The 25,630-nt window shown below is 37.3% G+C and overlaps 2 protein-coding genes across 2 annotated transcripts; both read right to left on the reverse strand.

Moving 5' to 3' along the window:
- Window positions 1-20,229: 20,229 nt before the first annotated feature.
- On the reverse strand, window positions 20,230-21,093 carry LOC131662030 (uncharacterized). Its single transcript, XM_058931711.1, has one exon. It carries the CDS (start codon window positions 21,091-21,093, stop codon window positions 20,230-20,232), a length of 864 nt encoding a protein of 287 aa, XP_058787694.1.
- Window positions 21,094-21,117: 24 nt separating this feature from the next.
- Window positions 21,118-22,107, reverse strand: LOC131662037 (uncharacterized). Its single transcript, XM_058931717.1, has 3 exons — window positions 21,688-22,107; window positions 21,485-21,565; window positions 21,118-21,396 (listed from the first exon to the last, which is right to left on the reverse strand). Exons 1-3 carry the CDS (start codon window positions 22,105-22,107, stop codon window positions 21,118-21,120), a joined length of 780 nt encoding a protein of 259 aa, XP_058787700.1.
- Window positions 22,108-25,630: the final 3,523 nt, after the last annotated feature.

A 25,630-nucleotide genomic window follows, 5' to 3' on the forward strand; every position in this document is an offset into this window, starting at 1 on the left:
TATGGGAAGAATTATGAAAATGTATGTTGGAATGAAGAATTAAAAAATAATTTATAATAATGTGATAATATAAATTGTGTTCACTGATATTCGAATATATATATATATATATATATATATATAGTTATGTATAAGTAAGTGTTTCAAAAAATTATTATAAAGTTGCTTTCAACTGCTTTAATAGAAGTTCCTTAAGTTATATTTTTATTCTTAAAATAAAAATCACTTTTTTATAAGGAGCTTTTTCGAAATATTGTTTGGCCCTGCTTCTCATTTAAAGTAAAATATAAGTCAATAAAAATCTAGACCAAACGGTTTATAACAGTAAAAACATCTAAAAAATTTCAAGTATCATTGGAAAAAAACATAACTCATAAGTTGCATAGCAAAATATGAGGCCAAATGATATCTATTAGTGTTATAGATAGAATGTTATAAGTTAATTTCCTTCAGGAATATATATAATCTTCAAATCTGGCACAAAACTTTTCACCATCCCACTTTAGATGTACTCTTTCATGCTAGGAAACTTGAAGCAGTAGTTTTCTTCACCCATTTCCAACAATGCATGAACATTGACTTTAGGATTAATTAGGTCACGTTCCTTCATCAGAGACCTGTGTTGAAAATAATAGGACATAAAAAATTAAGACACAAGGAATAAACTTTTAACCACTATCCAGTTTAACCATAAAAAAAAAAAGAACTACTAAAATTATGAACTTGAACATAACAAAGTTATCAACTAACATTCACACATTTAAAGGTATTTAAATGTCAACGATGAAAATTTGTAAATTTGAACATAAAGTACAAAAAGATTCATGAAATCCATCTAATATCTTGGTATATCAACATAAAAAAGAAAATGATTACCTTATATTTTTCCCATCTCATTAAAGCTAATTCCTCACACTCTCATTAAAACTTCACCCTTACTGAGGTCATTGCACAGGAGAAAAATCTTTAGAAAAAATAATACTTGCAACATCATGGTTAAGAAAAAATAGCTTCAATTCTTTATTTAGTGAACCACTTTTATTTCTATCAACTGAAATTCCAGAAATAATATAATCACAGACACACGCAAATACTGTAACTGTAATATTCTAATTTTTTTCATTAAGAGATTAATGATATGAATTTCATTTAGTTGAGATGGAACCAAGTGGCATTATGGTAAATAAAGTCTAGTTGGGGGATACTTTAGTCTTTGCACTCTATCTAAGTCTTAAGGATTGTTTGGTTTTGGAACAATTCTGATTTTTAGAAGCCAAAAAAACAGAATTGTGGAGAGTAGAAGAGGAAGAAACGTGAAACAAGAAGGAAGGAGAGGAAGACCCATTGCCAACTTCAACTTTCAGCCTTGCATGCACCTTTGATCCATCAACCTTCATCATCCACTTCTGATTTTAAGAGCTTCTTCCTCAGCTTAATCAGGTGAGTCTCATAGATAGAGCCTTTGGGGAAACTTTTGGGGTTTATGTCAATGTGAGGGATTAAGGGTTTGAGAGTATGTGTTCTATAATCCTTATTCATGCATGTTTAAGACTCTATTCTAGTAGTAATTCGTGTATGTACATTTACCATGTCTTATTGCTCCATCAAGAATGATTGCATGTAAGATTTTGGGGTTTGGGGACCCCAAACGCGTTCTGCATTTTTGCTGATTTTGCAGAGTTAGCTGTAGCGAATGATTCGCTGTAGCGAACTGTGTAGCAAATAAACCTGGGAGTTGAATTGATTTATTCGCTGTAGCAAACTTTCCTTTGCTGTAGCGAATCGGGGCTTCGCTGGAGTTCGCTGTAGCGAACTGACCTGGGTTTGAAGAAGTTTAGCTTCTGTTTGAGTTCGCTGTAGCGAACAGAAGTTCGCTGTAGCGAACTAGTCTGATGCAGAATTGATATTTCTCCCATTTGAGTGCAGTTTCGTTTTGTATCGGAATCGAAGGCCTCTTATGACTTGTATGGCATTCTAATATGTGTTTTAATTTTATAAGACCATGATATGACTAAAATCCCTTGGATATGCTTGTATGTGTGAAATACAAATTGTGTGGATTATATTGTGGCATTATTATTTTTATGATTTCGTTTGTTCCGGTTGAACATTCGTATGTGATTGCCTGTGTGATGGCTTATACCGTGCTGTGTGATCTCGGTGTTTTGTGTATGCTTGAATTGGAGTAAGCTTAAGCTACTAGGTGGTAAGTCCTGTTTATGGACTTAGTTCCATCATTACCGTTGCGATGTGCTTGTGAGGGCCTACGGGGCGTATCCCACTCGACGTTAACTCATATGCGTTCTCGGTATGTTTTGCACACCTGAGCTACCATTGCGATATGCTTGTGAGGGCCTACGGGGCGTATCCCACTCGATGTTAACATATCGGTGTGCTTGGTATGGTGGAGAAGTAATGCCACGTAGGTAATATTACTTCCGATTCACCTCTAGTGATGCCACGTAGGCAAGATCACTAGGCTTTCGCCCGGTGGGCTCGTATTGTCAAGATGGCGTAATTGCACTCGATGTTAACTCATCTGCGTATGGACAGTGATGGGGTCGGACGCCATTTAGGCAATGTCACGGCTGTAACTCATCTTGGATGATTTCCATTTAGGAGGGGTATCCGATTAGTCTTGCGATGTGCTTGTGCAAGTCTCTTGATGCGATGTACGGGTGTAACCCACCGAGGGTGTGGTTTGGCAGCCTAGGTAGACAGGCAGATTTTACTCCTGGATTCCTCGTACATGGGTACGGGTCTGCATACTTGTTTGTGATGGCGTTGAGCCTGTTGTTGTTGATGCCTTCTTGGATAGTTATGGGACTTCCATTGACGGTGTATCCTTGTTTGTACTTGTACCTAGCCGTGAGGTAACCCGGATTCTCGGTGAATTCGTTGATTGCATGTTCCCTGTAGAATTGAGTGAACCCGTAAGATAGGGAGACTCACTGAGATTTAGTAATCTCACCCCATTCCAATTATTCTTTTTACAGGTGGTTCGAGGCAGGATCGAGGCAAGGGTAAGATGACTTAGCTTCGAGATGATGTTTCTTGGCGATGTTTTCTGTCGTAGTTTATGATCTTTTGTATCTCCATCTTTTGTACTATGGATATGTATTTGTACCAGTTGGAACTCATGTATTTTGGCCATGACAGTTTGGGCTTTTATACTTGTACTTATACATTATCTATTCCGCTGCTTATGTTTATGATTTTCGAGTACCATTTTAATGCCATATACGTATATCCTAGGCAATGTATGTATGGGGTGTTACAGTTGGTATCAGAGCAGGTCGATTCTCGGCTTTGCCACGAAACATCATAAGACAGCATAATTCTGCCTCATATGTGTAGTGTCGGCATGATTCCTTATGTCTTACTTATGGCATTAAGCCTGATCAACATGATTCCGTGTGTAGGACAAACAGGAAGATGGCTGAACAACGCAGAGGTCCCGGAAGGCCCAGGACGAGGAATGTGGAGACTGAGCCTGGAACTGAGAATGCGGGTGTGCCTTGGGTGCAGTTAATGCAACAGATGCAACAGCAGAATCAGATGATGATGCAGATGATGCAAGGCATGCAAGGGCAACAACTAACCGCTCCTGCTCCTACTCCTCAAGCTGCAGCAGGGCCTGATTTTCGCGCCTTCTTTCGGATGGATCCGCCAGAGTTCTTGGGTGGCTTAGATCCTGTGATTGCTCATGATTGGTTGTACGGCATGGAGATGATATTTCAGGCCATTCAGTGCACAGAAGAAGAGAAGGTGATTTTTGTTGCTCAGAAAATGAAGGGGCCAGCAGGTAGATGGTGGAATACGGAGTCTACGTATTTCACTAACCGAGGGATTCCAAAGGATTGGCAACATTTCAAGACAGCTTTCTTGGAGAAATACTATCCCAACAGTGTGCGTGCTTTGAAGGAGCGTGAGTTTCAGTCCTTCAAACAAGGCAACATGTCGGTGTCTGAATATGCTGAAAAGTTTGAGGACATGGCTGCCTATTCCAGACAAGCAGCTTATGCACCAGATGAGTTGTGGAAGATTGATCAGTTCCTTATGGGGCTGAATGCTGATATTGTATACAGCGTGTCTCAAAGGGAGTTTACTACCTATGCTGAGTGTTTCAGGCAATGCTATGTTGCTGAGATCACATTGTAGAGAGTCCAAGATGAAAGAGAACAGAATAAGCCGGTTCCTAGGGAACAAGGAAGGTCGGGACAACATTTGAAACCCCGCAATTCTCTAGCTATGAAGAAACAGGTCTATGGAGATCGCTCTACTCAGCCTCCCCGATGTGGTAGATGCAAGGCAAACCACTTTGGGAGTTGCAAGCCAGATCTTGTGAAATGTTACAAGTGCAATCAGTTGGGACATTTTGCAAGGGAGTGTACAGCCCCAGATGTTCCTGAAAAGACTAAAGGTCGTGTTTACACCTTGGACGCTAGGAAGGCTCGAGGAAACACCAATCTTGTTGCTGGTACGTGTTATGTCAATAATCAACCCTTGTTTGTGCTAGTTGATTGTGGGGAAACACATTCTTTTATTTCTTATCCTTGTGTGCGGAGGCTCGGTTTTGAGACGAGTCTTCTTCCTAATCTTATGATTATCTCATCGGCTACGGACGATATGGTAGAAGCTCGGGAAATTTGCAAGGAGTGTTCTATTACCTTCAATGGTCGTAGATTCGTGATTGATCTCTTTTGTCTACCTCTTAAGAAGATCGATGTAGTACTTGGTATGGACTGGTTGTCAGCTAACTCGGTGTAGATCCGTTGTAAAGAGAAGGCTATCTTCATTCCTGCTGAGGAGACTACACCAACCGATGCCATTGAACATCTTCTTGAAGGTACAGTTAACATGATCAATTACCTTTTTGCTCAAGGGAAGTCTTTCCTATTAGTTCTTACGTCGGACTCCAAAGATAATAGGAGTATTTTGGAGATTCCGGTTGTGTGTGAATTTTCCGATGTATTTCCGGAGGATGTTACTTCTCTTCCGCCGGAGAGGGAAGTTGAATTCTCTATTGATCTTGTTCCGGGTACCGCTCCAGTTTCGATCGCCCCTTATAGGATGTCTCCTGCAGAGCTAAGAGAGTTGAAGAGTCAGCTAGAAGAGTTGTTGGCGAAACACTTCATTCGTCCTAGTGTTTCTCCATGGGGAGCTCCAATCTTGTTAGTGAAGAAGAAGGATGGTAGTATGCGTTTGTGCATCGACTATCGTCAGCTGAACAAGGTAACCATAAAGAACAAGTATACTCTACCGCGGATTGATGACCTCCTGGATCAATTGAAAGGAGCCTGTGTGTTCTAGAAGATTGACCTAAGGTCGGGATATCATCAAATTCGGGTTAAGAGTTCGGATGTATCTAAGACTGCTTTTAGGACAAGATACGGTCATTATGAGTTCTTGGTTATGCCATTCGGGGTAACCAATGCTCCTGCTGTCTTTATGGATTACATGAACCGGGTGTTTCAACCATATTTGGATCAGTTCGTGGTAATCTTTATAGACGACATATTGATATACTCACGGACTATCGAAGAGCACATGGAGCATTTGAGGATTGTGTTGTCGGTTCTCAGAGAAAAGCAGTTGTTTGCGAAGTTTAGCAAGTGTGAGTTCTGGATGTCTGAAGTTAAGTTTCTTGGACATGTCATATCTGGAGGCGGCGTAGCTGTAGACCCTTCAAAGGTAGAAGCAGTGATAAATTGGGAACGACCCAAGAATGCAACTGAGGTCCTTAGTTTCCTAGGCTTGGCAGGTTACTATCGGAGGTTCATCATGGGATTTTCCAAGCTAGCATTACCTTTGACCAGGCTAACAAGGAAGGAAGTTTCATTCGAATGGAATTCAGAATGTGAGAAGAGTTTTCAGAAACTCAAGGAGAAACTGACTACTGCTCCAGTGTTGGTGATTCCAGATCCAAACCGATCTTACGAAGTGTTCTGTGATGCTTCTAAGAAAGGCTTGGGTGGAGTATTGATGCAAGATGGACAGGTTGTAGCTTATGCAACTAGACAGTTGAGATCCCATGAAGAGAATTATCCTACTCATGACCTCGAACTCGCTGTGATTGTGTTCGCGCTCAAGGTGTGGCGACATTATTTATATGGGGTTCACTTTGAGATGTTTAGTGATCACAAAAGTTTGAAGTATCTCTTTGATCAAAAGGAACTCAACATGCGTCAGAGGAGATGGATGGAGTACTTGAAGGACTTTGACTTTGATTTAAAGTACCATCCCGGTAAAGCTAATAAGGTAGCAGATGCCTTGAGTAGAAAGGAGATTAAGGTTGCAGAGCTGATGATGTTAGAATTTGGCCTTATGGAGAAGTTCAGAAATTTGGACTTATAATTTGAGTGGGCACCAACGGGTGTGTTGATAAGTAACTTGTGTATTGAGAATGTGTTGCGGGAAAGGATCCGTCAAGCACAGTGGAATGATGTAGAATTGCAGGCTAAAGCAAACCTTCCTGATTTCGTTCGTACATCTGATGGACTCATTCTTTTTGGACGAAGGATGTGTGTGCCAAATGATGCGGAGTTAAGGAGGTTAATTCTGGACGAGGCTCACAAGAGCAAATTCACCATCCATCCCGGATCGACCAAGATGTATCATGACTTGAAAGGGAATTTTTGGTGGCCTGGTAAGAAGAGAGATGTGGCTGATTATGTAGAGCAGTGCGTGATTTGCCAACAAGTGAAGATAGAGCACCAAAGGCCCGGTGGTATGTTGCAACCATTGGATATTCCTGTTTGGAAATGGGACAGTATATCCATGGACTTCATTGTGGGACTACCACGGGTATTAGGTGGGCACGACTCGATATGGGTGATAGTGGATCGTTTGACTAAATCCGCGCATTTCTTGCCGGTTAAGACGACTCACAAGGTTTCTCACCTTGCGAGGCTTTTTGTAGTGGAGATTGTGAGATTGCACGGTGTACCTTCTAGTATTGTGTCGGATAGAGATCCGAAGTTCACTTCCCAATTTTGGAAAGCTTTTCATCAAGAAATGGGTACAAATATGAATTTGAGCACTTCTAACCACCCCCAGACAGATGGACAAACAGAAAGGACTATTCAAACCATTGAGGATATGCTAAGGGCATGTATCTTGGAAATTGGTGGAAGTTGGAAAGATAACTTACCTTTGATAAAATTTGCATATAACAACAGTTATCATGCGAGTATCGGTATGGCCCCATACGAAGCCTTGTATGGAAGGAAGTGTCGATCACCGTTGTGTTGGTCTGAAGTTGGTGAGAAGGGAATCCTTGGACCGGAGATAATTCAAGAAACCACGGAGAAAGTTAAGATGATCCGAGATAAGATGAAACAAGCTCAAGATCGACAGAAGAGTTATGCGGATAAACGAAGGAGACCGTTGGAGTTTGATGTAGGAGATCATGTTTTCTTGAAGGTGACTCCGAGGTTGAGGTTGAAAGGATCGTTTAAGACGCGCAAGCTTAGCCCGAGATGCGTAGGACCTTATCAAATCATGAGACGGATAGGTGAAGTCGCATACCAGTTAGCGTTGCCTCCTTCATTGTCCGGGCTGCATGACGTTTTCCATGTATCTAAGTTATGGAAGTTTGTGCCTGATTCATTTCATCCTATCCTACCAGATACGATTGAAGTAAAGCCAGATCTTTCTTTCCAACCGAAACCTTGTCGAATCTTGGAGCATGCTAGCAAGTCGTTGAGAAGCAAAGAGATACCTCTTGTGAAGGTGTTGTGGGAAGAGTAGCGTCCTGACGAAGCGAGTTGGGAGCTCGAATCAGAGATGCGGGAGTTGTATCCTCACTTATTCTGGTAAGTTTTCGAATTCGAGGACGAATTCTATTTAAGGGGGGGAGAATGTAATATTCTAATTTTTTTCATTAAGAGATTAATGATATGAATTTCATTTAGTTGAGATGGAACCAAGTGGCATTATGGTAAATAAAGTTTAGTTGGGGGATACTTTAGTCTTTGCACTCTATCTAAGTCTTAAGGATTGTTTGGTTTTGGAACAATTCTGATTTTTAGAAACCAAAAAAACAGAATTGTGGAGAGTAGAAGAGGAAGAAACGTGAAACAAGAAGGAAGGAGAGGAAGACCCATTGCCAACTTCAACTTTCAGCCTTGCATGCACCTTTGATCCATCAACCTTCATCATCCACTTCTGATTTTCAGAGCTTCTTCCTCAGCTTAATCAGGTGAGTCTCATAGATAGAGACTTTGGGGAAACTTTTGGGGTTTATGTCAATGTGAGGGATTAAGGGTTTGAGAGTATGTGTTCTATAATCCTTATTCATGCATGTTTAAGACTCTATTCTAGTAGTAATTCGTGTATGTACATTTACCATGTCTTATTGCTCCATCAAGAATGATTGCATGTAAGATTTTGGGGTTTGGGGACCCCAAACGCGTTCTACATTTTTGCTGATTTTGCAGAGTTCGCTGCAGCGAACTTTCATTCGCTGTAGCGAACTGTGTAGCGAATAAACCTGGGAGTTGAATTGATTTATTCGCCGTAGCGAACTTTCCTTCGCTGTAACGAATCGGGGCTTCACTGGAGTTCGCTGTAGCGAACTGACCTGGGTTTGAAGAAGTTTAGCTTCTGTTTGAGTTCGCTGTAGCGAACAGAAGTTCGCTGTAGCGAACTAGTCTGATGCAAAATTGATATTTCTCCCATTTGAGTGCAGTTTCGTTTTGTATCGGAGTCGAAGGCCTCTTATGACTTGTATGGCATTCTAATATGTGTTTTAATTTTATAAGACCATGATATGACTAAAATCCCTTGGATATGCTTGTATGTGTGAAATACAAATTGTGTGGATTATATTGTGGCATTATTATTTTTATGATTTCGTTTGTTCCGGTTGAACATTCGTATGTGATTGCCTGTGTGATGGCTTATACCGTGCTGTGTGATCTCGGTGTTTTGTGTATGCTTGAATCGGAGTAAGCTTAAGCTACTAGGTGGTAAGTCCTGTTTATGGACTTAGTTCCATCATTACCGTTGCGATGTGCTTGTGAGGGCCTACGGAGCGTATCCTACTCGACGTTAACTCATCTGCGTTCTCGGTATGTTTTGCACACCTGAGCTACCATTGCGATATGCTTGTGAGGGCCTATGGGGCGTATCCCACTCGATGTTAACATATCGGCGTGCTTGGTATGGTGGAGAAGTAATGCCACGTAGGTAATATTACTTCCGATTCACCTCTAGTGATGCCACGTAGGCAAGATCACTAGGCTTTCGCCCGGTGGGCTCGTATTGTCAAGATAGCGTAATTGCACTCGATGTTAACTCATCTGCGTATGGACAGTGATGGGGTCGGACGCCATTTAGGCAATGTCACGGCTGTAACTCATCTCGGATGATTTCCATGTAGGAGGGGTATCCGATTAATCTTGCGATGTGCTTGTGCAAGTCTCTTGATGCGATGTACGGGTGTAACCCACCGAGGGTGTGGTTTGGCAGCCTAGGTAGATAGGCAGATTTTACTCCTGGATTCCTCGTACATGGGTACGGGTCTGCATACTTGTTTGTGATGGCGTTGAGCCTGTTGTTGTTGATGCCTTCTTGGATAGTTATGGGACTTCCATTGACGGTGTATCCTTGTTTGTACTTGTACCTAGCCGTGAGGTAACCCGGATTCTCGGTGAATTCGTTGATTGCATGTTCCTTGTAGAATTGAGTGAACCCGTAAGATAGGGAGACTCACTGAGATTTAGTAATCTCACCCCATTCCAATTATTCTTTTTACAGGTGGTTCGAGGCAGGATCGAGGCAAGGGTAAGATGACTTAGCTTCGAGTTGATGTTTCTTGGCGATGTTTTCTGTCGTAGTTTATGATCTTTTGTATCTCCATCTTTTGTACTATGGATATGTATTTGTACCAGTTGGAACTCATGTATTTTGGCCATGACAGTTTGGGCTTTTATACTTGTACTTATACATTATCTATTCCGCTGCTTATGTTTATGATTTTCGAGTACCATTTTAATGCCATATACGTATATCCAAGGCAATGTATGTATGGGGTGTTACAGTAACAAAATATAAAAGTAGACGGAAATAATATTAAAAAGGGTTTCCGAAATCCAAGTTTGAATGAAACAGAAAATTAAATCTGACGAGTGAAAAAATGAGATGTAAACTATATATACCTCACATACTGTAGCAATATGTCTGGTTTCTTCTTCAACACAACCTAACTGAAACAAAATTTTCTCTCACTTCCATCTTCTTCTTTTAAATTTCTTCCTCTTTAGATAAATGTTTCTTCTTTTAAAACCATTTCCACCACAGAAAAACAGTGTATGTTCTATCTCCAAACCCTCTTAAAATAACATTCATTCTTCCACAAGTTTTGTGAAGAAAAACAATCAAAAGAAGATGAATGAAAGAATTGGTTTGATGATGAATGAGCAAGAGATTTGAAAGAAATGCATATATTCTTGAATATCTTTAAACCTTTATTAACACAAACCCATAAATATTGTTATAGCCCAGAAACATTCAAATAAATAACTCTAAACATGAACCCACAAAATGATTCGTAAAATAAGATTAATAACAACGAAGAAGAAAAATACCACAATAGAATAGAAGTTAAAACATGAAGAAAAACAACCATAAAGTTAATACAAACCATAATAGATCTATGTTCAAAGCTTGAAGTTGGAAGAAAGAGATATGAATCATTTTCAGAAAGAGATAGATGGAGAAGAATGAAAGAGAAGTTTGAAAAATAGAAAAAGATCTTCATTACTTTTGATGCATAAAAGAAACCAGAAGACGTAAAAGATTTAAAAAAGGGTTATGTTTTTAAAATGGTAATTATTGATTAGATAAAAAATGAGAAAATCCTGAGTTATTTAGTTATTTTATTGAAAATAGTGGCTGAATATGGATAAGAAGATTGTGGTAGTTGGAAAAAAGCTAAAAAGACAAATTTTTCCCTCAAGAGAATGATGTGGCAAGAAAAGAAGAAAGGTTAGTTTTGTAAAAACCAAAAATAACTTGTTTTCTTATATTATAGATTAATCGATTACCTCGGGTTTTTCTAAAAAAACAACGTGGAAGTTATTTGAAATGAATTCCTAGGCTATGACGCTATTTGGTTATTTTCTATTTTTTTAATTTTTAATTGATATATTCCCTCGGTTTTGCCTAAAAACATACATGGTTGTTTTTTTCATGAATACTTCAGAGAAATAGAATCTATTTTTTTATTTACCTATCAACAAACACTCTAACTTCATCGTCATTCTCTTTACATAAACCCTAGGCGATTTTCATCAAACATCATCTCTTTTCAACGTCAACTCTTCAACATCAACTCGAATATCACCTCTCTTTCAAAACTCGTTGAAGCTTCGCCATCACAATTAAGGTACGTAACTCACTGTTCATATAAATGGTAATACCACTGAATTTTTTTTGGTATCATGTTAGAAATGTTGTTACCACTATAATGTTGTTTGATAATGTGTTAGAAAGTAATACCACTAAAATGTTTCAACATCAACTTTTCCATATATGTTTGATCATAAATTGTTGTGTATTACGAATGTGGTTTAGTTGTTGTGTTTCTTCTCTATGGTTTAGTTGTTGTTTGACATTTAAATTTCTTTTTTGTTTAAGCATCATAACTTTTTGTGTATTTCAAATGTTGTTTAATAGTCCGTAGAAACTATAAGGCAAGATATTTTGTTTCAATGGATGATAACATCACTTTACTTATTACTTTTTTGGTCTCTCTCTACTACATATTTCTATTTAGTATGATTCTATGGTCTCTCTCTACTGCATATTTATTCTAGTTAGGATGAAGTGTTGTGTGATGTTTATTTTTTATATGTTGCTATTTTCTTAATTTACACAGACATAGATGATTCGACAAGTATCTCTCATAAAACTTTTGCTGCAATGTCTGTTAATACAAAAAGTAAAATAAAAGCTAGAGGTGTCACGATGTTTACCAAGATTAAAAAGCCCAAGAAAACGTTGTTCGCTCCCTAGTTAATTTTGATCTGAGAATTGCAAAGGCTTATGGTGAAAATGCTGATGATTTTAAAGGTTGTGTGGCATTACAAGGTAGAAGCAAATGAGTATTTTGATAAATAATTTTCATGAGGTTGACGGGGAACTGAAAGATAGCATATGGACCGATATTATGGTATTTATTATGAATTTTTTTTAATTTTTTTACAAGTATATAAGACCTTTATTTTTTGGATTTAATACTAATAACACCTATATTATGAAATGTATGAAGTTTTTATTGTTCCAAATGATAATATACTGAAAAAGAAATGGCTTACATATGTTGGTCAGCATTGGAGGGGTTTTAAGACACAACTCACGGAAGAATATAATAAAAATTCAAAATATAACATAGAGCTTCATACGTGAAGTATTCATTTATTGATAAGAATGTTTGGGAGGATTTTGTAGAGAAAACTTAGATACAATTCCTTAGGTGTGATTCATACTATTTTCCAATGAAAATATGACAAGTGTATAATTTCCTCCTACACATGCAATTTTCTCCTATTTACACTCCATAAAGAATATTTAGTACACTTGTCATATCTTCATTAGCAAATAGTATGAACCACACCTAATGAGTTGTATCTAAGTTTTCTCCTTTTGTAAAGTCTCACAACTCTCCTAAATTTTTTGCTTAGAGTCAAAAAGAAAAGGAGAATCGAACTAGAAATATCTATTCACATATATTGTCTTGCGGTGGATATTATAAAATTGAACATAAAATGATTAATGAAAAAAGAAAATAAAGGAAAATAGAGTTGGGAGATTCTTCTAGAGGCCTTGATCATAGTCTGTCTCCTCTATCACGCCATAAGAATGGAGGAGGGCATGTCAAAGATCAGATGACTCGTTCACATCAGAGGCTACACATGAAGTGGCTGAAAAGATTGTAAAGAGAATATTTTTCAACATTACTTACTTTAGTTAAATCAATTTTAGTTAATTTAAGTGTTATAGGATGTAATGGTTAAACAAGACAAAGTTGGTAGTTTCATTCCACAAATTCTTTATGACATATTGGTAGAAGCGATTGGAACTGAGGAGCATGTTGGGCGTGTATGTGGTCTTGGAAGAGGCATCATTTTGAAGTTACATTTTGGACCATCGCAACCAATTAACAAAGTAAATGGTAGGAGAGAAACTGGAGAGATAGTTAATGCAAAGATTGGGGAGGTTTTAGAACATGAGCGAAAGAAGTGGAATCAGTACGAGTGAGAGAGGATGTTGGAGAAGGAGCGGGAGGAGCGAGAAAGGATGTTGCAGTAGGAGTGGGAGAAGATGTAGTAGGAGGTGTGGAAGGAGAGATAGAGGTTTGTTGAGGTTAACCGAGAGAAGTATACCGAAAAAGTAATTGAGGTATAAGTATAATTTAATATATTTGTCTTGTATGTTGTTGTTATTGTTTGTGTATTTTAATTTTTGCATCATATTCGGTTGTTTTTATGATGCAACAATTGAAATAAATGGGTGTACTCAACCACCCAAATCCATATCACTTGGACATGTCTAAGAAAGTAGTTGAGAAAATTGTTATGCATGGTGCAAGAAAGAAAGATAGTTATTTTGTCTCGTATCACAATATTGAAACTACACCACCTCAACTAGATAACACTCAGAGACTATCAGGGGTGATAGACGAGATTTCAGACATCTGCGAGTTCAAATTAAAACATCAACCAGAAAAAGAATATATGCTTCATAAGAGTTGTCTTGTGGAATTTTTGAAGGCAGATGATTTGCTGGACATACCTATAATACAAATGTGGTGCTTGTATGTATAATTTTATGGTGATTTCAATTTATATTTATGTTCTCACATTTAACATAAAATTTTGACATTTGCATTAACTTTTAATTAGGTTCCTGCATGAGATGTTAGATGAAAGAAAATTGAAAAAGTATTGTGTCATAGATCCATAGAACATTAAAATCCAAGGTAATGGAGCAAACACTATCAAGTTACACATACAAAATAAGTTGATTAAGGAGACTTAATAATATTACATGCAACAATTTATCCATAAGTAAGTATATGCTTTAATTTGTGTTTTTATTTATAATATAATTTTATACACATTATTAATTATTCTGAGTGTTTATGTAGTGAACATTGGCAACTAATTATTGTATGTCTGAAGCAAAGTACCGTAGTAATGTTATGCTATTTACACTATCATCTTGATGAAGATATGCAAAAGATTTTGAGCGGGTAAGCGGTAATATTTTTAATACTCAAATTTTACCTTTAGTTTTGAATAGTTTTTATTCATGTTTAATATTTACCGACATGTAGAGCTAGGGGGATACAATTTTGTGAAACGTAATTTAGTTGGTAAAAAGCGTAAGTTTATAGAACCACATGTAAGTATTACTTGTGCTTTTTGACATTATTTTATTTTTGTTAATGTATTACTTGTACTTTTGTATGTATTAATTAGTAATTATATACAAATTATTTGTAGTCCCGAAGATAAACCCAAATACTTTGAATGTGGATACTATGTTGTGAAAGATATGTTTAATATTGTCTCCAATGACATTATCAATTCATGGCATAAGATATTAACTTTATCCATATACATGTAATTTATGTATATTTGTTAAGTTAATGTTGTTGTTGTTAACTTATCATAATTTAAATTTTGTTCAAATTATTTGTGTATTCCAAATGTCATTATAAGTATTATAAGCAATGTACATATGGTTTTGTAAACAATGTAAATTTGGTATTTTGTGTTCTGTTCTGTATAAAATACAAATGATCCAATTATGTCATATAATTTGTATTGTGTAAAAATAATGATACAGGTAAGTCAAAATAAAATTTAAAACAAAAAATTGATTATACCCTTCAGTTATTAACAAAATGGGACGTAAATACTTGCATTTTTCCTCGGTTATAAATAAAAACCGAGACATATATGGCACGCGACATAGTTTTGAAAATAAAAAAAAAAATAATGTTGCTGGGGATCCAACCAATGACCTTTTCACCCACCCCCTCGGTTATTCAGGAACCGAGGGGTAAAGTGACAAGTTTTCATGACGAGAAATACTTGCATGGATACGAAAGTAAATCCATATTTTTAGTAGCAACCTATAAGGAGAGAGATAATTCAAATTTATTTAAAATTTAATTTAGTTTTTAATTGGAATCATGGGGTGGTTGTGATAATAAAGGAGAGAGACGATATAATTTTTAATTAATAAAAAATTGTAATTGGTTGTGTGTAAATCCAAGTGTTATGGTTGTGTCTATCTAAGTATTTTCCCTTCGTTACCTCACCTATGTAACTGAAATAAAATCCCATTTCCTTGCGAGGTAAAATGGGTATATTTCTAGTAGTGGTTACGCGCAATAGCATGTACAATTTCATTAATTCCAGAAAGTTACATCTCTCTGACTTCATTGACTTGAGCGTTTGAGTGCTAACCTTGAAGGAAGACCTTATTTCTCCATCCCCAATGTTGTTTTCCTCCGTACCTCAGAGCTTCTATGACAACTAAAAATTCTAGTAATACACGCTCGATGTCAAACTGGATGTTATGACATCCACAGTTACGCAGCACAGACAATAATAACAAACAACATGAAACAGTAAAGAACACACAGAATTGTTTACCCAGTTTGGTTCAAACAACCTACTCTGGGGGCTACCAAGCCAGGGATGAAGTCCACTATTAGTAGTATCAATTCAGAGCTAAACTCCCAGTTTACAACTCCTCACTTAATCACTACCCAATGACCCTTCTACCTAGGTTCTTCCTAGATATGGAATATCTCCATTCCACCCCCCTCAATCCCAGCAGTGATAACACATACATAATAAACAATTACAGATAGAAGACACACTTCAAAAACACACCTTGATCTGCTTAAAATCTTCAATCAAGAGACACACACTCGTGCTTAAGAGCTTAGAGTGACACAACTAAAACACAAACTAATTCCAACGCAATCATCAAAGATAATAGCGTGGATCACAAGAAACTAAAATAGAACAATAGTTCTTCACAATCCACAGTCACGGATAAACTACTCCACAACAATTATCAACATGATAATTGTTTGGATCACAAGAAATACACACGATGGAAACACAGAGAGTTTAATAATCTTTCATGCTCAAAAACTTTACCACTGAAAGTAGGATTTGCAATCGATATATAGTCAGCTGGTAGAAGGACTTGGGCCATGGGCCTTTCATACATAAATTAGGGTTACCCATGTAAACCTAATTTCCACATCGTTAGGATGATCATATACGTTATGATTCGATCAATTTTAGCAAAAAACAAACATCGCACAATATATAGTTTCCTAAAGAGTCCTGAGACAAAAAAGGAAACCTCATACCTAAAAGATGACAATTACTTCTGTCAGATTCCAATGTCAAGACATCAAGCATGACATCCATAAACATACGATCCTGCATAATTCCACATACATACACCAGTAATGTTTTATCACAAAATACCGCCAATTTAAAACACCTTCAATCTCCCCCTTTGACAAATTTTTGGTTAAAACATTCTGTTACCACAATATTAGAGATTCTTTGCAGCGGAGAACAAACACACAAATAGAGAAGATTGTGGATGTAATACGGTGAACTGACTTTTATAATCGAAAAATGTCGCGGTTAAGCATGAGTCGCCACCGACTTTTATTTTATCCAAATTATCGGAAAGGCTAAAAGAACAGGAAAAGACCTTTTTAAAAGATTTTGAGTTCGGGGGGTAATTTATGCAAAGGGAAGGTGTAAGGCACCCTTTGCATCCATGATTTTCCATGGGCTCTTAATTGCTTTGCTCGTTTTGAAACCAAAAGTTTAGAATGTATAGAAGATGAAGAAATAAGGACTTTAGCTCGTAAATGAGCGTAGCCTTGAGAGTGTTTGTTTAAGAAAAAGTTGATAAAAGACATTTTAGCCAGAGCAAGCCAATTAGGGGCAATTACCTTATAATTTAAAAAAAAAAGTTCATTTTAGCCTTTCAGGGTGAAAGGGTCTATCCATGCCATAGAGGGCAGGAAGCCTTTCATTTGGAGGTAAACGGGTCATCGAAATATCCTTCGCCATAAGACTGACCCATACCATAGAGAGGCAGGTAGTCTAAGGGAAAGACCAGAACAGCCTTATTTGTAGGCAACCAGAGGATACCTCAGCCTTTTCCGTAGGCAACTTTCGAGGGTCGAGGTCATATAGTGTATCGAAGGCAGCATCATTAGGGTCGTATGACCTTTATTTATCGAGGCAGCATGGCTGAGGTATCCTCGTATTCGAGGGACATGGCTTATTCTGCAAAAACACAAGGCAACAGGCAACAAGGCAACAGGCAACAAGGCAACAGAGAGGTTACCCCAAAAGCGTGCGTGTGTGCAACAATCACGTGGTTCAATTCGAAATATGTTATCTTGTAATTTAATGACTCTAGTTCAGTTCAGAGTTGCACTCCCTAAGATTACTAACCACGCAGTTTAACATAAAGCAGTAATAATAGCAATATGGGGAAGGGGAAAATGAAACCAGTGGATCCCCCAATAGGGTTTGGCATAAGTAATAATAAAAGACAGAAAATATCAGGGTTAAGGTTTAGGGTTACCAATACTCGTGGCTTCGGCAATCGACAAACCCTGAAAATTGGAAAAGAAAGAATAAACAGAAGGGTGAGTGCATTATCAGTTCGGAGGCAAACAGAATTAACCATAAAAATAAAGAATAAAGAAATTTAAAATAAACCTGAAAAGGGCAAAGGTAGAAACCTCGGCAACTTATCTTTGCATTTGATAGGGGCAAAGGCAAGAAAGGTTAAAGAAAGGTTAAAATAAACCTGAAAAGGAAGAAACAAAAGAGTGAACGTATGCACAGTTCAAGAAAGGTTAAGGGAAAACCCTAAAATCAAAAGGAAACAAAATAGATTTTTAATTAAAGAGGATACTTAGCTTTGAGAAGGGCGTGGCGCGTAGTCGGAGAGCGTTAGAAAAGTAACCCTGTTGCTAACCCTGAAAAGAATACACAACAAATAATATTTTTTCAGTGTATGGCTAATTCTCGCAAATCCTAAATTGGACGTAAATTAAACAAAATCAGATTTAATTAATTATTGGGTTTCAACCTAATTAATTAAATCGATCAAAAATAAAATGCCAAGATTTATTTTTTATCAATTAATCAAAATTAATTTGCTAATCAAACTATTTTAAAGCAATTAAAATAAAATCGGATAATCGATGATTGAAATTAAAAAAAATAAAATAAAATTGTTAAGATAAAAAATGTTTCTAGAGCTTTGTAGAAAAAAGGAAAAAATTTTATATGAAATTTATATATATATAAATAACATTTAAATAAATAAACAGGATTTTATGTAATTACAAAGAAAAAATTTAGAAAACTTATCTTTTAATCCTATACAGCGCAAGTCTGGGGGTCTACGGTATGCCAGCAGTCTCGTAGGCGTTGGATCTGCTTGAAGATTGATTTGGCGGTCAGGATTGAGAAGGTGCAGCATGTACGTCTGGGAGTTGCATGCGCTAGATCTTCTGGTATTAGCCTTGCCCTGAAAAAAGAAGAAAAGAAAACAACGATACCTGGGGCTCGAACTCGCGTCCCCAAGGCTAATATGCATCCTCGTTACCACTTGGCCATTAACATTCACTGATAATAACGATCACCTTATTAATATATATTGGAATGAAGTGCGATTTTAAAAATTAAAACAAGGAAGGATCACGCCCCCCTTTGCCTTTCTTCTTCGTTGAGTTTCCTGGCTTGGCCTCACACGATGCACACAAACCTTCACCTGCAAAATCAAGACTCAACAGAACCAATGCTAAATCGAAACTAAGGATATGGATTGGCTAAAAATTGACCACTGGATCCAATGGTTCTATCAGTTTTGGCTAATTTCTCCTCTATCCTAATGGCCCCAAATCATGAATATGGAACCCTAACTATGGTCGATCTCGATACCTGCACTTAAGCTTCAATCAAATCATTCAGAAGGCATCGAAACTTCATTATAAACACAATTCCATAATCAAATCTTATTAAAAACGCGGGGATGTATGTAGTCGAAGTCAAGAAATATATGGCTTTAGCGTGAACCTGTGTTTACGTTTCCAGAAGTTTTGATGCGTGAAGATGGACTGGAATCCTTCAGAGAGCTCCGATAAAACTGTTAGAATTCCTGGAACGGCTTGAATTGGTTGGAAACGTGATCTGCAAATTCTCTGAAGATTACTGTTTTTTTTTTGTTCCCGAATTACGTTCTTGAAGCTGTCGATCCTCCCCTCTCAAAAAGAAAAAAGAAATCCCCCTTCTCTGATTAGGATTAGATATTTATAGAGATGGATTTAGGTTACCAGAGGTGAACCAAATTGGTTTGAATCAAGAGATTATATTTGATTTTGAAATAGGTATAAAAAGTTTCCATTCTAATTTTCAATCAGTACCAATCAAATCTTCAACCATCATCACACGATTCTTTGAGTTGTTTTATTTTTTATTTCTAAAGCTGGATCTTAAAATGATTGGAGAATCTCTAAATATTTTTCCCATTTAATTATGAATTTCTTTAATCTAATTATGAATATAAAAGAATAAATTCACAATTAAAATAATAAAAAATCATAAAATAGGAGGAAATTGATTTATGGGCCTCTTATGGTCTTGAACTCTCGTGGGTACTTGAAAGTAGAGGCCCCATACTAAGAAACTCAAGATCTCTCACTTAAAATTTCACGCTTTTCTTGATTTTTTCCCAACTTCTATCAATCATAACTCCTTCAATATTTGTCATATGAGGATGTTCTAGGTCTTTGGTTCATTGATTTGTCCTCAGAACAACAAAACCCTAATTCTCTGAACCTTGCTTAGGAGAGGTGTCTTTGAACATTGTACCTTGATTTAAATTGGAATAGGAACAAATGTATGGGCAAATTTTGGGGTATGACAGTGGAATTAAAAGCAGCTTACCAGTACATACCAGTTAACTAAAGATTCATCCTGAACACACAAATTAGATGTCCAAAACAAAACACAACAAAACACAGTACAAAAACAAAACCATCATTACAGTCTCAACCAACCATATCATTACTCCCCCTTTTTACCAGAAATGTTGCCAAAGTATTAAAAAATACAATACTAGGGAAGATTACCATACACACTTGCTTTAGTCTTCAGACTCAGAGCTACTGAGATCTACAATGTTATCAGTGCCATCTTTAGGACTGGCTTCTTTCTCAATCTCACTGTCTGAACCATCATCATCTTCACCCTGCTCCTCCTCAGCAGTATCTGCAGATTTAGCATTTTCAATCTCTCGGAGCATAGCAATCATGGCAGTTTTACTCATAACTGTGCTCTCTTTTGATGGTCCAGCAGAAGTTGTGTTAACATCAAGAACATGAGTTCCTTGGAAGAGCTTATGATGAAAAATTAATGGACTTTCTCTTTTGCACACAGAATCTTTGTCAGTTAAAATGTTAAGAAATTGGTTTAAGATGATCCCACAAATAAGAGAAGGGGAGGCAATGGGGCCTTTGACACTATAGCTACCAGCATGCTTTAAGGTTTGCTTAAAAATATAAGTACCATAATCAGTTTTGGACTTAGTACCAATGGCAAAGATGAATTTACCTAGGAGAGTAGAGATTGTAGACTTGTCTTGAGTTGGTACCCAGTTGGCAGCTCCAATCCTTTGAAGTACAACATACTTCACACTTAGTTTGCTCACAGTCAACTTCCCTTTGACAGGCCATGTCTTCACTTGGCCAGCAGTAATCTCTTTGCACATTTGATTATCAGACACTTCCATCTCGGGATGAGCTTCATTTGACCTTTCCAGAAATTTGTTGATCACAGTGGGTGAGAAGTTAATACATTTTCCTCTGACAAACACTTTTAAATACTCCTCAGTTTCCTTATTGCCATAGTCTTCATGTAGATTCACAATGAACTCCTTCACCAGGACTTCATAACACTTAGAGAGTTGAGTTACAGTTTTCATTAGTCCAATCTCATGAATAAGATTCATGATCTCTTCACACTCAAGAGAATTCTAAGCAAGTTCTCTCTCTAAGGCCAGTCTTTTCTGATAGACAAATTTCCATCTGAGTACACTAGAGAGATAGTGAAATGAAATGTTATCAATAGGTACTTTAGGAACACTAGCAGCCAGCTTGCTAGTAGAGACATTCTTCTTGGGATGAATGTCATTGACATCCGCAGCAACATCAGAATCTGAATCATTCTCAGAATTGCTTCTGGCCTTTCTCTTCTTAGGCACCACTTTGCTCCATGCCTTCTTTGGTCCAACAGAAACGGACTTAGCCACTGCCTTCTTTTTTCGGAGAGACCTCAGCTACAACTTGCTTTCCTTTCCTCCTCATTAGCCTTCTGGATATGCTTGGATTGATGAAAGCAACCAGGTCATCATCAGAGAGATCATCAAGGTTGATTACTTTGTCAGTCTGAGTTTTCTCTGGTTCTTTTTCTTTAGCTTGGCCCTTTTCAGAGTTATTTACACACGTGTTAGTAGAAAAATTGTTGGGGATTTCTTCATTGTGTTCAACACCATCAGGAATTTCAATGTTATCAATACTAACATCATTTCTTTCTTGTCACTCACATGCACATTCTCATTAATTTCATCATTTGTTGGGTCATAGATGTCAGCGGTGTCACTAACATGCCCAATGACATTTGACTTAGGAAGCACAGGATTCTCAGGACCAGGGATCTTGGATGAAACATTGTCCTCATTTAGGATTTCGGTAACTATTTTGACAATAGCGATGTGATTAGACCTTGAGCCTTCTTTGGTTGGCTCTTCCCTAGAGGAAGGGACAAACGATTGAGAGAATTGACCAGAGTTGGGATTCCTAGGTCTTCTTGCAGTCTCTTGGGTTCTTCGTGCATGCATTGTTCTGGGTCGTTTTGTCACGAGATCGAAAGGGGTTACCATATGCAAAGGAGTGACTTCAAGAATCTTATTAGGGTTAATGGGAGCATTTGAAGCGTCTTGTTCATGAGCAGCAGAAGTGGTCATTTTTTACGAAGACTGAGGAATAGATTGTTGAGACATTGATGAAGATGTTGGAGATGATCTAAGTGTCTGGTTGTTTTAGTTGTCGGATGAGAGATGAGAGAAGTGTAAGAGACCAGCGAAGTGGGAATGAAGGAATAGAGGAAAGGGTTGTACTTGGAGGGGGAATTTAAATTTTGACCAATCATTAAATTTGAGTTATTTTCTTTGTTCAAAAAATAGTTCCCTGGACATTGTAATTGCTATAACACTTCATAGGAGTAAATACCTAATTTGTTCTTCAAGATTTCAATTTGGGGAGAGCTTAGATTCTCAGAAAGGATGTCTCCACTTGGTAGCTTAGAAGTTCCATGCTTCATGGACGAACCTTTGTTAGCTGCAAGGTTCCTGGGAGAGAGACATGTTGTATCCATGTGCTTGGTTCTGATGAGTTGGGTGGTCTTCTTTGATACATTAGTACCCCTCTCATAGTACAATGTCATGACATTCTGAGTGACATTGTATTCAGACATCAGTAGTTTCTCACTTTCAATTTTTACAAAGAAGGTCTTGAATATCTCTTCTTCGTATCTATTTACAGCTTTTCTTTCATACCAAGTTTTAGACGTTTGATACGGTCTTCTCCTTTTTACACTATTTATTTTTATTCCTGAAATCTTTGTATTTAAACTTGGATGCTCAGTTTCACCACTTAGCTCGGGGTGATATGGTTCAGCTTTTAAGGGATGTTATGATATCCACAGTTACGCAACACAGACAATAATACACGCTTGATGTCAAACTGGATGTTATGATATCCACAGTTACGCAACACAGACAATAATAACAGACAACATGAAACAGTAAAGAACACACATAATTGTTTACCTAGTTCGGTTCAAAAACCCTACTCTGGGGGCTACCAAGCCAGGGATGAAGTCCACTATTAGTAGTATCAATTTAGAGCTAAACTCCCAGTTTAAAACTCCTCACTTAATCACTACCCAATGACCCTTCTACCTAGGTTCTACCTAGATATGGAATATCTCCATTCCACTCCCCCTCAATCACAGCAGTGATAACACATACACAATAAACAATTACAGATAGAAGACACACTTCAAAAACACACCTTGATCTGCTTAAAAGCTTCAATCAAGAGACACACACTCGTGCTTAAAAGCTTAGAGTGACACAACTAAAACACAAACTAATTCCAACGCAATCATCAAAGATAATAGCGTGGATCACTAGAAACAAAAACAGAACAACAGTTCTTCATAATCCACAGTCACGGATAAACTACTCCACAACATTTATCAACATGATAATTGTTTGGATCACAAGAAACACACACGATGGAAACACAGAGAGTTTAATAATCTTTCATGCTCAAAAACTCTACCACTGAAAGTAGGATTTGCAGTCGATATATAGTCAACTGGCAGAAGGACTTGGGCCATGGGCCTTTCATACATAAATTAGGGTTACCCATGTAAACCTAATTTCCACATCGTCAGGATGATCACATACATTGTGATTCAATCAATTTTAGCACAAAACAAACATCGCACAATATATAGTTTCCTAAAGAGTCCTGAGACAAAAAAGGAAACCTCGCAACTAAAAGATGACAGCTACTTCTGTCAGATTCCAATGTCAAGACATCAAGCATGACATCCATAAACATACGATCCTGCATAATTCCACATACATACACCAGGAATGTTTTATCAGAAAATACCGCCAATTTAAAACACCTTCAACAACCTTTATCATCACCCCCACTAGATTTCATGTTCTACGCTGAAATGGTGGCACCGTTTGTAGGAAGACACACCCACATGCTCGAGGTTTACACACTACCGCTCAACTTCAATTGGGAAAAACTATTCTTGGATAGCCAAATAGTCCCCCATACTTGGAAATTGAGTCTAAGGATAGTGTATATAAAAACCTTCTACTCCTTAGCCCAACAAGACTCTTTTTCTAAAGGATTGTCTTTTAATATGAAAGACTTGAAATATAAGAGGAGTTTCACTTCGTGGAATTTCTATCTTAGTAGGTGTTTACGGTGATTTCCGGTATACAACCGCTAGTCCTCCAAATTATGAATATACTTTGGTTACTCACAGGATCGACTAGATTGATCCTAGGACATGTGTCGAAAAATCGTCTTTTATGATAGTTTGGTTCATGTTCTCTTGGTTTTTATTCTTTTATAACGTGATGGTATAAATCGATAGATAACTTGCGAAATAAAACTAAGTACAAATGCAACGAAATATAAATTGGTTAGATGATAAACATAAGTAAACTTCGACGAGAATGTAAAAGAAATGTAAATTGCAGATATGAAAAGACTTGACGAAAAAGTAAAGTAAAATAAAAGATACTTCGATTCTGTAATAGAAATGCAAACATATGTAAGGCGTTGGTGTTACACATACATTTCTCAGCGAAAACTCTTTCTCTTAACGCTTGATACTTGAGTGATTTGTGAGTACTTTGTACAAAATGAACACCCTGGATCCTACTACTAAGACCCTTATTTATACTAGTTCGACCCTAACGGTCTTACGCTAACGAAATGCCACGTTGCTCACATGCATGCGCTTCAAATCCCTGGGGCTCCACCTGTCCTCGTTGATTCAAGCAGATCTTTTCAAAATTCAAACCTTCCCGCTCGAACCCTATTCGATTCGTGGCAACGTGTCCTTCGTGAGAATGTGTCAAAATACTTTAAGTTTCAACAACTTTGTACTTCGAAGGTTATTCAAGGCTTTGAATACTACCTATCTCGTTTCAACTTCAATTTTAGGAATCTCCAACATATATAACATTCTCAAAAATAGCCATCTAAAGCCATTCTTTCTCCGAAACTCAATTCCTCGAAGAATATACATGTCATTCGAAATCTCCAGCTAACAAATTTCCCCCAATAAATGCTTGTTTCGGAAAGCTAGTAGAAATTGGCATTTCTTGTCATTATGAGATTTCCATCTCCTCGTAATCTTGTGAGTTCCAAGATTCTGAATAACGTCATAATCATTTATGACCTTTCATTCAAAGGCATCTTGTCATTTTCAAAAACATCTCTTCAGGACGTGTGTTCCCACGTCTTAACATTACTCATGATTATTGCTCCTAGATACTAGGAGTAAGACTAATAACTGTTTGACCGTCAGGTGAGTAAATCAGCCGGTGACGCGTGTCTTATTAACTATACTAAAAAATAATAATAAAATAGAGATTTGAAAAGTTTCCGCTAAACCTTTAAATATAAGGGCTTCACTGTTTCGGATATATTCTTCTTCACTCACCGTCGTTCTTTCACATCCCTGAACGCAAACACAAAAACCCTTTTTTGATTCCATCTCTATTCTTGAAGCAATTCATTCATGGCGTATTCCACTGTTCAAAACCCATCAACGGAAACTACAGAAGCTCTTCAACCTGTCCAAAAACTCCAACACCCTACGCAAGTGGGAAATCAACAATATATTCCAGAGCTAAATCTGGAAGAGTCTCGTGCTATTTATGCCTC

This window comes from Vicia villosa, linkage group LG1 (genome assembly GCF_029867415.1).
Source record: "Vicia villosa cultivar HV-30 ecotype Madison, WI linkage group LG1, Vvil1.0, whole genome shotgun sequence".
NCBI classification, from domain to species: Eukaryota; Viridiplantae; Streptophyta; class Magnoliopsida; order Fabales; family Fabaceae; genus Vicia; species Vicia villosa.

Bases quoted from the DNA above. Each gene is read 5' to 3' on its own strand.
- LOC131662030 (XM_058931711.1), bottom strand. From the start codon at position 21,093: ATGAATCTTATTCATGAGATTGGACTAATGAAAACTGTAACTCAACTC.
- LOC131662037 (XM_058931717.1), bottom strand. From the start codon at position 22,107: ATGACCACTTCTGCTGCTCATGAACAAGACGCTTCAAATGCTCCCATT. The intron at 21,566-21,687 runs GTGAGTGACAAG...AACTCTGAAAAG, and splicing joins AAATTAATGAGAATGTGCAT to GGCCAAGCTAAAGAAAAAGA. The intron at 21,397-21,484 runs GTTGCTTTCATC...CGAAAAAAGAAG, and splicing joins ATCTCTCTGATGATGACCTG to GCAGTGGCTAAGTCCGTTTC.